Source organism: Bombina bombina, chromosome 2, assembly GCF_027579735.1.
Source record: "Bombina bombina isolate aBomBom1 chromosome 2, aBomBom1.pri, whole genome shotgun sequence".
NCBI classification, from domain to species: domain Eukaryota; kingdom Metazoa; phylum Chordata; class Amphibia; order Anura; family Bombinatoridae; genus Bombina; species Bombina bombina.
In genome coordinates, this window is record NC_069500.1 from 1,206,407,046 (window position 1) to 1,206,419,384 (window position 12,339).

Below are 12,339 nucleotides of genomic sequence, written 5' to 3' on the forward strand. Positions count from 1 at the left end.
CAATATTATAGCAATAGAGCTCTTTCACAGTTTACAGTCTTATAACTAGTAAAACCCCATTTTAGACGATAAGTTGTGACCACCTTATTCTAGTAGAAGCCTGCAGTGTTCTTGATTTCAGAAGTAAATCTCACCAAACCAGAAAATGGTGCTTTTTGAATCAATAATTCTATATATTGATAAATAATTTCTATTGAATATTTATATGAATGTTTTTTTACTGTGTTTTTAATGTATTTTACATTTATTTTACATGTATTTCTAAATATTTATTTTTATATATGTATCTATCTATCTATCTATCTATCTATCTTTAACTGTAGATATTTATATTTATATTTATATATATATATATATATATATATATATATATATATATATATATATATATATATATATATATATATAATCCAAAAGAGACATGCACTCACTCCCCTTTCATCAATGAACTGCCCAGGTGACTCCTCAAATCAGGATATGCAGTGGAAGAAGTGGGAGGGCACTCACAGGTCTTTTCCAAAAATATTTCTTTTCATTTATGTATTTCACAACATAGCAAAGTAGACGTTTCGGCTGTTCCAGATTCAGGATACAAGTGTCACTCGTATCCTGAATCATGGCGTTTTCAGCCATTATATTCTTAACAGTAAGATTGTCTTGAAAAAGGCTGTCTAGAACAGCCGAAACATCGACTTTGCTATGTTGTGAATTACATAAATAAAAATAAATATTTTTGGAAAAGACCTGTTATTGCCCTTCCACTTCTTCCACTATATATACATATATATATATATATATATATATATATATATATATATATATAAATATATACATATATTTTTAAGAAAAAACGTTATATATACAGTTGCAAGAAAAAGTATGTGAACCCTTTGGAATGATATGGATTTCTGCACAAATTGGTCATAAAATGTGATCTGATCATCATCTAAGTCACAACAATAGACAATCACAGTCTGCTTTAAACTAATGACACACAAAGAATGAAATGTTGCCATGTTTTTATTGAACACACCATGTAAACATTTACAGTGCAGGTGGAAAAAGTATGTGAACCCTTGGATTTAATATGAAATATATAATGAAGATAGAGAAAATACCAGGGTATATAAGATTACCCTAGAACAGCAAGGGATAAATACACGGCACACATAAAAGACATTCAAAAATTTATTTATAATTGGTTCCCAAAAATACACTCAAGTATATAGCGGTATCTTATCTGTCAGTGTCAGTCACCACTATAGACAGCAAAATCTAAAACATTTAAAGTGCACTGAGACCTAGTTCTTTCCCTATACTATAAATAAAAAAAAGAGACATCATAAACAATAAGGGGTTAACCAGAAAACTTATGTTTATAACGAATTGTACATTGAAACTAATGTTAATAGGACATATATGGTAAGTAGGCAAAATACATGTTATACATATGACTGCAGTCCAAACAGAGGTGAACTATATTTTGTATAGAAAAGCGCTTATTTTCACTCTTTGTATGTACCAGGGAATCTCCTCTTAAGGCAAATAGACGTACCTCAATTAGTACTGCTGGATAAAGAGTCACTAGCAAGTATAATAATTCAGTTGGAAAACACAGCATATACTTAGCTTAAGTCCTCCGGTTTGTGTTGTTTCCACTTGTCTTCCGCTTGCAAGCACCTGCGATGATTACTTGGCGTGTGACGTCAACAACAGTGGGAGTGGTGTAGCGTCACCAGGGACTGTGAGTGGCTGTAAACAGAAGGATCCAGTTGAATCGATATTGCGTTGTGAATTTTGCCAAGAGCTTTGACAAAGTGCTGTATCGCAAAGTTTTGTGTACATTCACCTATCGTATAGGCACATCTTCCATTGCATTCCAATAGCACACTCCTCAAACCACTTACTCCACTGTCGGAGTCACATCAGAAAAACTCGTAGCTCACTTGAGATGTACAGCTGCATGTATAAAGCCAAAATGTCTCTGAAGAAACATGAGATTCATGGAATAGGTCTAGACAAGTGCACTAGAAATCCTGGCCCACGTTACATTCGACAGGTACCTGGGTTCTCATAAACACATAGTGCCAACGCACGTTTCTCCCCCACCTCCAGTATGTGTTACAGGGGATCATCAGGGCATGTAGAGTCCTCAATGGACTTCCTCTTTTATGCAGATACCTAATTGCTTACAGGTGTTTTTCCCAAGTATCCTTGCAACACCTTAAAGCTGTATCACTTTTAACCCTGTATTCAAAAAAGCCTCTCAAAACTCTTTATTGTGTTAGAAAGTAATAGCTTAATATATTTTGGTTCAACCTAATTCCTGGTTACCCCCAATACTTTCAAAATACACAACAGAAGAGAGATAGAAATTACCCTCTATCCTGGCGCACACTTCAAACAGATGTTTATTACATTTAAAAATAAATATTTATAAAAAGTGGACAAATAAAGCTTATCATTTAAACCTTTTTGTAATCTAGTTCCCAGTCTGTAGATCCATTTGGCCTCTTTTTGCAGGAGGACCCTATCGTTATTACCACCACGTCCATTTGTGATGCCTTTATCTATTATGATAAACTTCAATGAATCTACATTTTTATTGTGTACATTACAAAAATGCCTAGCAACGTTAGTTTCTCTGGAGTGGAGAATATCATCCCTGTGCTCCTGTACTCGGTCCTTCACCATTCTTTTGGTTTTTCCAACATAGAAAGCCGGACAGGAGCACCGCAGAAGATATATCACCCCTTCCGATCTGCAATTGAAAAAGAATCTTATGTCAAAGATCTTTCCATCCTGGACAGAGAATTGTTTTGTGCTATCCATGTGGGCACAGTATACATAGTGCCCACATGGAAAGCTACCTTTAATACCTCTGTCCTTTCTCAGCCAATCAGAGGCCGAAGGGCCCCTTGAGAATTGGCTCCTCACCAGTTTGTCCTTTAAACTCTGTGCTTTTCTAGCTGTCAGCAGTGGGGTATCCCCCATCACACTGTTCACTTTTTCATCAAGGGATAAGATGTGCCAATTTTTCTTGAAAACTGACCTTAGACTCTCCCATTGATTATTGAAATTAGAGATGAATCTAATCTTGCTATTTTCATTTTTAGAATTGTTTCGGTATAGCAAGTCATCCCTGGACATATTTCTGGCTTTCCAGAGAGATTTCTTGAGGCACTTATTGGAATAACCTCTTTTTAGGAATCTCTCTTTCATTAAGGCTGCATGAGTGTCAAACTTGGAAAGAGAGGAGCAGTTTCTCCTCAGACGGAGGAATTGGCCATACGGGATCCCTTTTTTAAGGTGGTCCGGATGGCTACTACCTGCATGTAAGATATTGTTAGTTGCCTTCTTTTTCCTATAATTTTCCGTCACTATTCTTACTCCCTCTTTTTTCAAAGTCACATCTAGAAAATTGAGTTCTACTGTATTGGTTTCTGACGTCAGGATGATGTTCTTGTCGTTGTGGTTAAGGGCAGCAACGAATTCATTGAATTCTTCTGCCGTCCCATCCCACAGGACAAGAACATCATCCACATATCTAATCCATAGTAGCACTTTGTCCTCAAAGATCTTTGAATAGTACTCAAAGATCTCTGATTCCCAAAGGCCCAGATGTAGACATGCATATGTGGGGGCACAAACTGCCCCCAATCGCTGTCCCGCACAGTTGGCGAAAGATCTGTCCGTCAAATGAAAAAACATTGTTTTTCAAGACAAACTCTAACAGGGAATAGACAAATTCGGTGTGTTCAGCATATGTTGGTCCTCTAGTTTCTAAGAACCTCCTAATTGCTGCTAAGCCTATTTTATGTGGTATGGAGGAGTAAAGACCCTCTACATCAAGAGATGCCAGAATGGTCTTTTCATTTACTTCTACTCCATCCAACTTTCTCAAAAGGTCGGCTGTGTCTTTAACATATGATGTTAAGGTTAGCAAAAAGGGTCGTAGGTATTTATCAACATACTCCCCAATTTTTTCCGTAGCACTCCCTATTTCCGAGACTATAGGCCTTCCCGGGGGGCACTGCATATTTTTGTGTAGCTTTGGCAATACATAAAAAACAGGCATAACTGGGTGCTCAGGATATAGGAATTTGAACTCATTTTGGGTAATGACCCCTTTGCTTCTTGCATCGTTCAAAAGTTTGAAAAGGGAATTTTGGATATGACCCATAGGGTTGCCACCAATTTTTTCATATTGCTTTTTGTTGTTCATCTGCCGTTTAACTTCATTCACATATAAATGCTCATCAAGTAAAACCAAATAACCACCCTTATCGGCAGGCTTTATCACCAAACCTTTGGCCATACTTAATTCTTTTAATGCTATTCTTTCCCTTGGTTTTAGGTTGTCAAAAGTTTGTTGGCTTGATATATCTTCTATATCTTTCTCCATTTGTTTTACAAATAGATTAACCGCTGGAACCAGGGAAAGTGAGGGCATATATGTTGATTTCGGTTTAAAGGCATACTTTCTATCCACCAAAGATTCTCTCTGTGTGTCATCATCAAAAACAGCTTGGTTTTCAGCAAGAAGTAACTCTAAATCATTAAGGGCCACTTGATCAGTTGCATCTAACATATAGTTGTTGTCTGATTTAGATTTCATAATGACAGACAGGACAATCTTTCTTGCAAAGAGATGTAGGTCTTTTATGACCTCAAACTTGTCAATTGGTGCATTGGGGCAGAAGGACATACCTTTTTTAAGGAGTTCGATATGGGCTAGGTTTAGAGGAAAAGAGGAAAGGTTTACTATCTGTAATTCCTCATCCATTGGGGTTTTTAAAAGCCCCTGTGTAATCCTCTTCCTCTGTACCTCCCCCTGCTCTGAGGAGCCTGGTCCCCTCTCCCTCTCTTTTCTCTGGTTGGATATCTCTTTTCCTTCCCTTGCCCCCCATAAGGGTCTCTTCCTTTTTCCCCTTCTGTTTGTGTATTTGCTAGGGAGTTTTTTGAGGGTCCTGATTCTGAGTCTGACATATCAGTCCCTGAGTCATAAGTCCCTTTCTGAGATTTATATGTGTAAACCCTACCATTTTTATAATCATCCTGATCTCTCCTTAGTTTCCTACATTTTCTTGATTTAATGTCAGTTTTCAACTTAGAGATATTTGAGCATGTTTCTCCATTCAATTTCTCAAATTTAGGGTCACATTCGAAAGAGTTAACCTTGATCATTGCTGTTTCTGCCTCCCCCTTTACTTTCTCTAACCTTTTATTATTTCTTTTGATCATCATTTCCATTAGATCAAGAGAGGTTGAGGAGAGTTTCTCATTCCATTCTTCTATGAAAGAGTCTCCCTCCTCATCCTCCCTTGTATTGGCACCTGGATCAAGTGACAATCTTAGTCCCCTAGGGATTATTTTCTTTTCAATATAATTTGCCAGACTAGCATTTTCTGCTTTGATTTTCAATTGTCTACTCAAAAGGTATCTATATTTTCTGAAAGCACTGAAAATGGTTACCACTTCTTCATCATTCTCATCATTCCCCCCACTAATATCATTAGCCAGAGAATCTTTAAGTTCTGCCTCCCATAAATCATCTGAGAGAGTGTACGCCATGGTAGTGGCAGCTGAACAAAGACAGACAGAATTATGGGAAAATGTAGGAGTTTTAAAACTAAGAACTCCTTAAGCAATCTACTCCAATCTCACCAGAAAAGGACAATTGAATCCTCAAATTATTATCCTCAAAAAAGTAAAAACTAAATATAAGGGTGTGTGAGAGAGTAGGTAATATTGCTAATTTGCTCTAAATGGTGCCACCCTTCTAGTAAATATGAAATATATAATGAAGATAGAGAAAATACCCTAGAATATATAAGATTACCCTAGAACAGCAAGGGATAAATACACGGCACACATAAAAGACATTCAAAAATGTATTTATAATTGGTTCCCAAAAATACACTCAAGTATATAGCGGTATCTTATCTGTCAGTGTCAGTCACCACTATAGACAGCAAAATCTAAAACATTTAAAGTACACTGAGACCTAGTTCTTTCCCTATACTATAAATCAAAAAAAGAGACATCATAAACAATAAGGGGTTAACCAGAAAACTTATGTTTATAACGAATTGTACATTGAAACTAATGTTAATAGGACATATATGGTAAGTAGGCAAAATACATGTTATACATATGACTGCAGTCCAAACAGAGGTGAACTATATTTTGTATAGAAAAGCGCTTATTTTCACTCTTTGTATATACCAGGGAATCTCCTCTTAAGGCAAATAGACGTACCTCAATTAGTACTGCTGGATAAAGAGTCACTAGCAAGTATAATAATTCAGTTGGAAAACACAGCATATACTTAGCTTAAGTCCTCCGGTTTTTGTTGTTTCCACTTGTCTTCTGCTTGCAAGCACCTTTGATGATTACTTGGCGTGTGACGTCAACAACAGTGGGAGTGGTGTAGCGTCAACAGGGACTGTGAGTGGCTGTAAACAGAAGGATCCAGTTGAATCGATATTGCGTTGTGAATTTTGCCAAGAGCTTTGACAAAGTGCTGTATCGCAAAGTTTTGTGTACATTCACCTATCGTATAGGCACATCTTCCATTGCATTCCAATAGCACACTCCTTAAACCACTTACTCCACTGTCGGAGTCACATCAGAAAAACTCGTAGCTCACTTGAGATGTACAGCTGCATGTATAAAGCCAAAATGTCTCTGAAGAAACATGAGATTCAGGGAATAGGTCTAGACAAGTGCACTAGAAATCCTGGCCCACGGTACATTCGACAGGTACCTGGGTTCTCATAAACACATAGTGCCAACGCACGTTTCTCCCCCACCTCCAGTATGTGTTACAGGGGATCATCAGGGCATGTAGAGTCCTCAATGGACTTCCTCTTTTATGCAGATACCTAATTGCTTACAGGTGTTTTTCCCAAGTATCCTTGCAACACCTTAAAGCTGTATCACTTTTAACCCTGTATTCAAAAAAGCCTCTCAAAACTCTTTATTGTGTTAGAAAGTAATAGCTTAATATATTTTGGTTCAACCTAATTCCTGGTTACCCCCAATACTTTCAAAATACACAACAGAAGAGAGATAGAAATTACCCTCTATCCTGGCGCACACTTCAAACAGATGTTTATTACATTTAAAAATAAATATTTATAAAAAGTGGACAAATTCAAGCTTATCATTTAAACCTTTTGGTAATCTAGTTCCCAGTCTGTAGATCCATTTGGCCTCTTTTTGCAGGAGGACCCTATCGTTATTACCACCACGTCCATTTGTGATGCCTTTATCTATTATGATAAACTTCAATGAATCTACATTTTTATTGTGTACATTACAAAAATGCCTAGCAACGTTAGTTTCTCTGGAGTGGAGAATATCATCTCTGTGCTCCTGTACTAGGTCCTTCACCATTCTTTTGGTTTTTCCAACATAGAAAGCCGGACAGGAGCACCGCAGAAGATATATCACCCCTTCCGATCTGCAATTGAAAAAGAATCTTATGTCAAAGATCTTTCCATCCTGGACAGAGAATTGTTTTGTGCTATCCATGTGGGCACAGTATACACAGTGCCCACATGGAAAGCTACCTTTAATACCTCTGTCCTTTCTCAGCCAATCAGAGGCCGAAGGGCCCCTTGAGAATTAGCTCCTCACCAGTTTGTCCTTTAAACTCTGTGCTTTTCTAGCTGTCAGCAGTGGGGAACCTCCTTTGGCAGCAATAACGTCAACCAAACGCTTCCTGTAGTTGCAGATCAGACGTGCACAATGTTAGGAGTAATTCTTGACCATTCCTCTTTACAGAACTGTTTCAGTTCAGCAATATTCTTGGGATGTCTGGTGTGAATCGCTTTCTTGAGGTCATGCCACAGCATCTCAATCGGTTTGAAGTCAGGACTCTGACTGGCCCACTTTAGAAGGCGTATTTTCTTCTGTTTAAGCCATTCTGTTGTTGATTTACTTCTATGCGTTGGGTCATTGTTTTGTTGCAACACCCATCTTCTGTTGAGCTTCAGCTGGTAGACAGATGGCCTTAAAGGGACATGACACCCACATTTTTTCTTTCATGATTTAGAAAGAGAATGCAATTTTAAACATCTTTCTAATTTACTTATATTATCTAATTTGTTTTATTCTCATGATATTCTTTGCTGAAAAGTATATCTAGATATGCTCTGCAGCTGCTGATTGGTTGCTGCACATAGAAGCCTTGTGTGATTGGCTCACCATGTGCATTGCTTTTTCTTCAACTAAGGATATCTAAAAAATGAAGCAAAATAAATAATAGAAGTAAATTGTAATGTTGTTTAAATTTCTATTCTCTATCTGAATCATGAATGAAAGATTTTGGGTTTAGTGGCCCTTTAAGTTCTCCTGCAAAATGTCTTGATAAACTTGGGAATTCATTTTTCCTTCGATGATAGCAATCCGTCCAGGCCCTGACGCAGCAAAGCAGCCCCAAACCATGATGCCCCCACCACCATACTTCACAGTTGGGATGAGGTTTTGATGTTGGTGTGCTGTGCCTCTTTTTCGCCACACAGTGTTGTGTGTTTCTTCCAAACAACTCAACTTTGGTTTCATCTGTCCACAGAATATTTTGCCAGTACTGCTGTGGCACATCCAGGTGCTCTTGTGCAAACTGTAAATGTGCAGCAATGTTTTGTTTGGACAGCAGTGGCTTCCTCTGTGGTATTCTCCCATGAAATCCATTCTTGTTTAGTGTTTTACGTATTGTAGATTTGCTAACAGGGATGTTAGAATTTGCCTGTGACTTCTGTAAGTCTTTAGCTGACACTCTAGGATTCTTCTTCACCTCATTTAGCAGTCTGCGCTGTGCTCTTACAGTCATCTTTACAGGACGGCCATTTCTAGGGAGAGTAGCAGCAGTGCTGAACTTTCTCCATTTATAGACAATTTGTCTTACCGTGGACTGATGAACAGCAAGGCTTTTGGAGATACTTTTATAACCCTTTGCAGCTTTATGCAAGTCAACAATTCTTAATCGTAGGTCTTCTGAGAGCTCTTTTGTGCGAGGCATCATTCACATCAGGCAATGCTTCTTGTGAAAAGCAAACCCAGAACTGGTGTGTGTTTTTTATAGGGCAGGGCAGCTGTAACCAACACCTCCAATCTCATCTCATTGATTGGACTCCAGTTGGCTGACATCTCACTCCAATTAGCTCTTGGAGATGTCATTAGTCTAGGGGTTCACATACTTTTTCCACCTGCACTGTGAATGTTTACATGGTGTGTTCAATAAAAACATGGCAACATTTCATTCTTTGTGTGTTATTAGTTTAAGCAGACTGTGATTGTGTGATTGTCTATTGTTGTGACTTAGATGATGATCAGATCACATTTTATGACCAATTTGTGCAGAAATCCATATCATTCCAAAGGGTTCACATACTTTTTCTTGCAACTGTATATATATATATATATATATATATATATATATATATATATATATATATATATAAAACGTAGGAATGGGCCGCACTCTAAGACCGGACAGGGTAAACATACTAAGTCACTGTAAACTGTACAGCCCTAAACACTGACTGACAGCTATACAGTTTCCAGCAACCCAGGCAGTTAACCCCTGAGCTGTCAATATAAAGAATAAAAAGAAAATGTTATCCTATGTGAAGAACAAAGGAATGTAAAATATTTATTACTCACTTCAGGTTAGCGTTGTAGGTCTAACGCAATGAGTTGCGCTCTCCATTGAAGTCAATAGGAAAAAGTTAATGCGGTCACAATATCTGAAGTCCTACAGTTAGCGTGTGTCAGGGTACGCTTGCGCACTAACTTTTTACTTTAAACTTCTAATATGCGTGCTATCCTGTGCTTGTTACAAGTTTACTTTTAGCTATATTATCTTTCCATATTAGCCTTATTTTGGTTGATACTGATTTTTTTTATTTTTATTTATTTGACTTTAACAGGGATATAGGGGACAGAGCACTAAATAGTTTCAGTCATCAGGTTTTGACCATGATTTTTTGGCATGGCAGACTAGGTAATATATAATATCATGTCACTATAATCACATACTAATCTTGGTCATAACTGTTATGGCAATCCAAACCAGATATGGAATAAATAACTTCTTACATTTGATCTTCTAGAATATCTCAAAATTATAGTATGTTAGACATTTATAAACAGAGATGTTAAAGAACAGCAGGGACTGCACAAAACTAAATAGCTATTTTCTTTCAAAGGTTCAGTATATACACCAGTCAAATTATAACAATTCAATCTGTTGAAGAACTTTCATATGTAAAATTGCATTTCATATTTTCATATTTAATAACACTACAATATGTTTACTTCAAAACGTTCATATGACCAATGTTAAAAAGGATACTAAGTAAAAGAATAATGTGTGATTCCGCAACAAACTGTGCCTGGCTGCTCCCATGGATATAGCTCTGTAAAGAAAAAAAATCATGTATTATTGTCTAAATCATTATATTACCATCATTAATACCCTGTTTATATGGATTTGAACTAAGAAACATTTTGTATAGAAAAATTTATAATGCAACATAACTATGTAATTACTTAATGAAACATAAAAGTACAAAAAATGCTCTAATGTGTTTTGTTATTGTGCTATTGTTTGCATATTACTCTTTGTTTAACCTGTGTAAAGGGGTTAAGCACATAGTTAGTCAGATGCAGAGCAAAAATGCACTACTGGGACCTAAATAAACATCTGATAAGCAAAAAACAAGTGTGTGCTAGCAATACTAGCTAGTTACTAGCAGTGCATTGCAGATACTGGTATGTTTTTCATCAAAGGATACCAAGAGAATGGATATAAATTTGATATTAGAAGTAAATTGAAAAGTATCAGAAATTTGAAAGCTTTATCTTATCCATAGAATTTCAATTTTGACTAGGCATATGTATTTGGCAGTTTCGATATGTGCAAAGCCAGATCTTCACAAGAAGAGATTGGCTCTGAAAAAAGAGCCCAGTGTCACGAGTGGCGCCTTCTTCCGTATTCGCTAGCTAATGAAACAGCCGAATGCACATGCCTATTTTGACTTTGATAAGCATAATTTGAATTTCTTTAGAAGCATCTTAAAACTCCTAATTAGCCCTTTCTGCAACAGAAAGACTGTGCATTCTCTACTTTAAAAAGAAACAATAGTCAGTGACCATTCTTAATGATATTTAAGCATCAATATTTTAACAGAACTAGGTAAGAATGATAAAACTTTCCTTTCATTTATTACTTTCTGTTAGTCACTAAACCTAAATAACAATAATATATTTATAAGCTGAAATAATTTAATTATGCACAGCGTTAAGTCCAAATTAAACTTTCATGATTCAGATAGGACCTGTAATTTTAAACAACTTTTTAAATTTACTGTTATCATCAAATTTGCTTTGTTCTCTTGGTATTCTTAATTGAAAGCTAAACCTAGGTAGGCTCATATGCTAATTTCTAAGCCCTTGAAGACCGCCTCTGATTTTAATGCATTTGACAGTTTTTCACACCTAGAGGGCGTTAGTTCATGTGTTTCCTATAGATAACATTTTGCTCATGCACGTGAAGTTATTTAAGAGTCAGCACTAATTTCCTAAAATGCAAGACTGCCAAAAAAATTGAGATAAGGAGGCAGTCTGCAGAAGCTTAGATACAAGATAACTACAGAGGTAAAAATTATATTTCTATAACAGTGTTGGTTATGTAAAACTGGGGAGTGGTAAATAAAGGGATTATCTATCTTTTTAAATGAAAAACATTTTTGGTGTTTACTTTCCCTTTAAAGGGACAGTCTAGCCAAAATTAAACTTTCATGATTCAAATAGGGCATGCAATTTGTTTTGCAAATGCAATTAGATACCTAAAGTAGCTATCAAGGGAGCGATTATAGGGCAGGAAACCGATGAGATCCATGTTACATTGGGAAGCTTGAGATTTATGGAGACATATATGTAAATATTCCATGAGGGAATTCCTACTGGGTATACTTGTTAATGTAACTTAGAGGGGATATATACCAAAACAATAAGGGAAATCCAGGGCTTAATTTAATATTAAATACGTGGGGTATATAGACTATTGGAAGCACATATGCCTCAAAACTTGGAGGGGGAGGATGACTGTTTTGAAATTATTTATACTAAGTTAGGGGGAGATAAACGGTGTGGGGAATAATTAAGAGATATCTGTTGTATCGGTATTGTATAGTTAGCTGTATAGTCACAGTTAAGAGTCAGGAGAAATAGGCAACTGGTAAATGAGAAGGTATCTCTTAGTACAGTATCTTCTACCAAATCTAAGCTGGCCTACACCTCTCTTGTGCAATGCTTTCAGAGTTCATA

The 12,339-nt window shown here is 36.6% G+C and overlaps 1 protein-coding gene across 1 annotated transcript in view; it reads right to left on the reverse strand.

Annotated features, from left to right (window-relative positions):
* TUSC3 (tumor suppressor candidate 3) overlaps positions 1-12,339 on the reverse strand; it is a 598,639-nt gene that overhangs the window by 71,955 nt on the left and 514,345 nt on the right. The window contains exon 7 of the mRNA XM_053703931.1: positions 10,364-10,427. Coding sequence (XP_053559906.1) covers positions 10,364-10,427 — 64 coding nt within the window. The remainder of the gene's footprint in view (positions 1-10,363; positions 10,428-12,339) is intronic.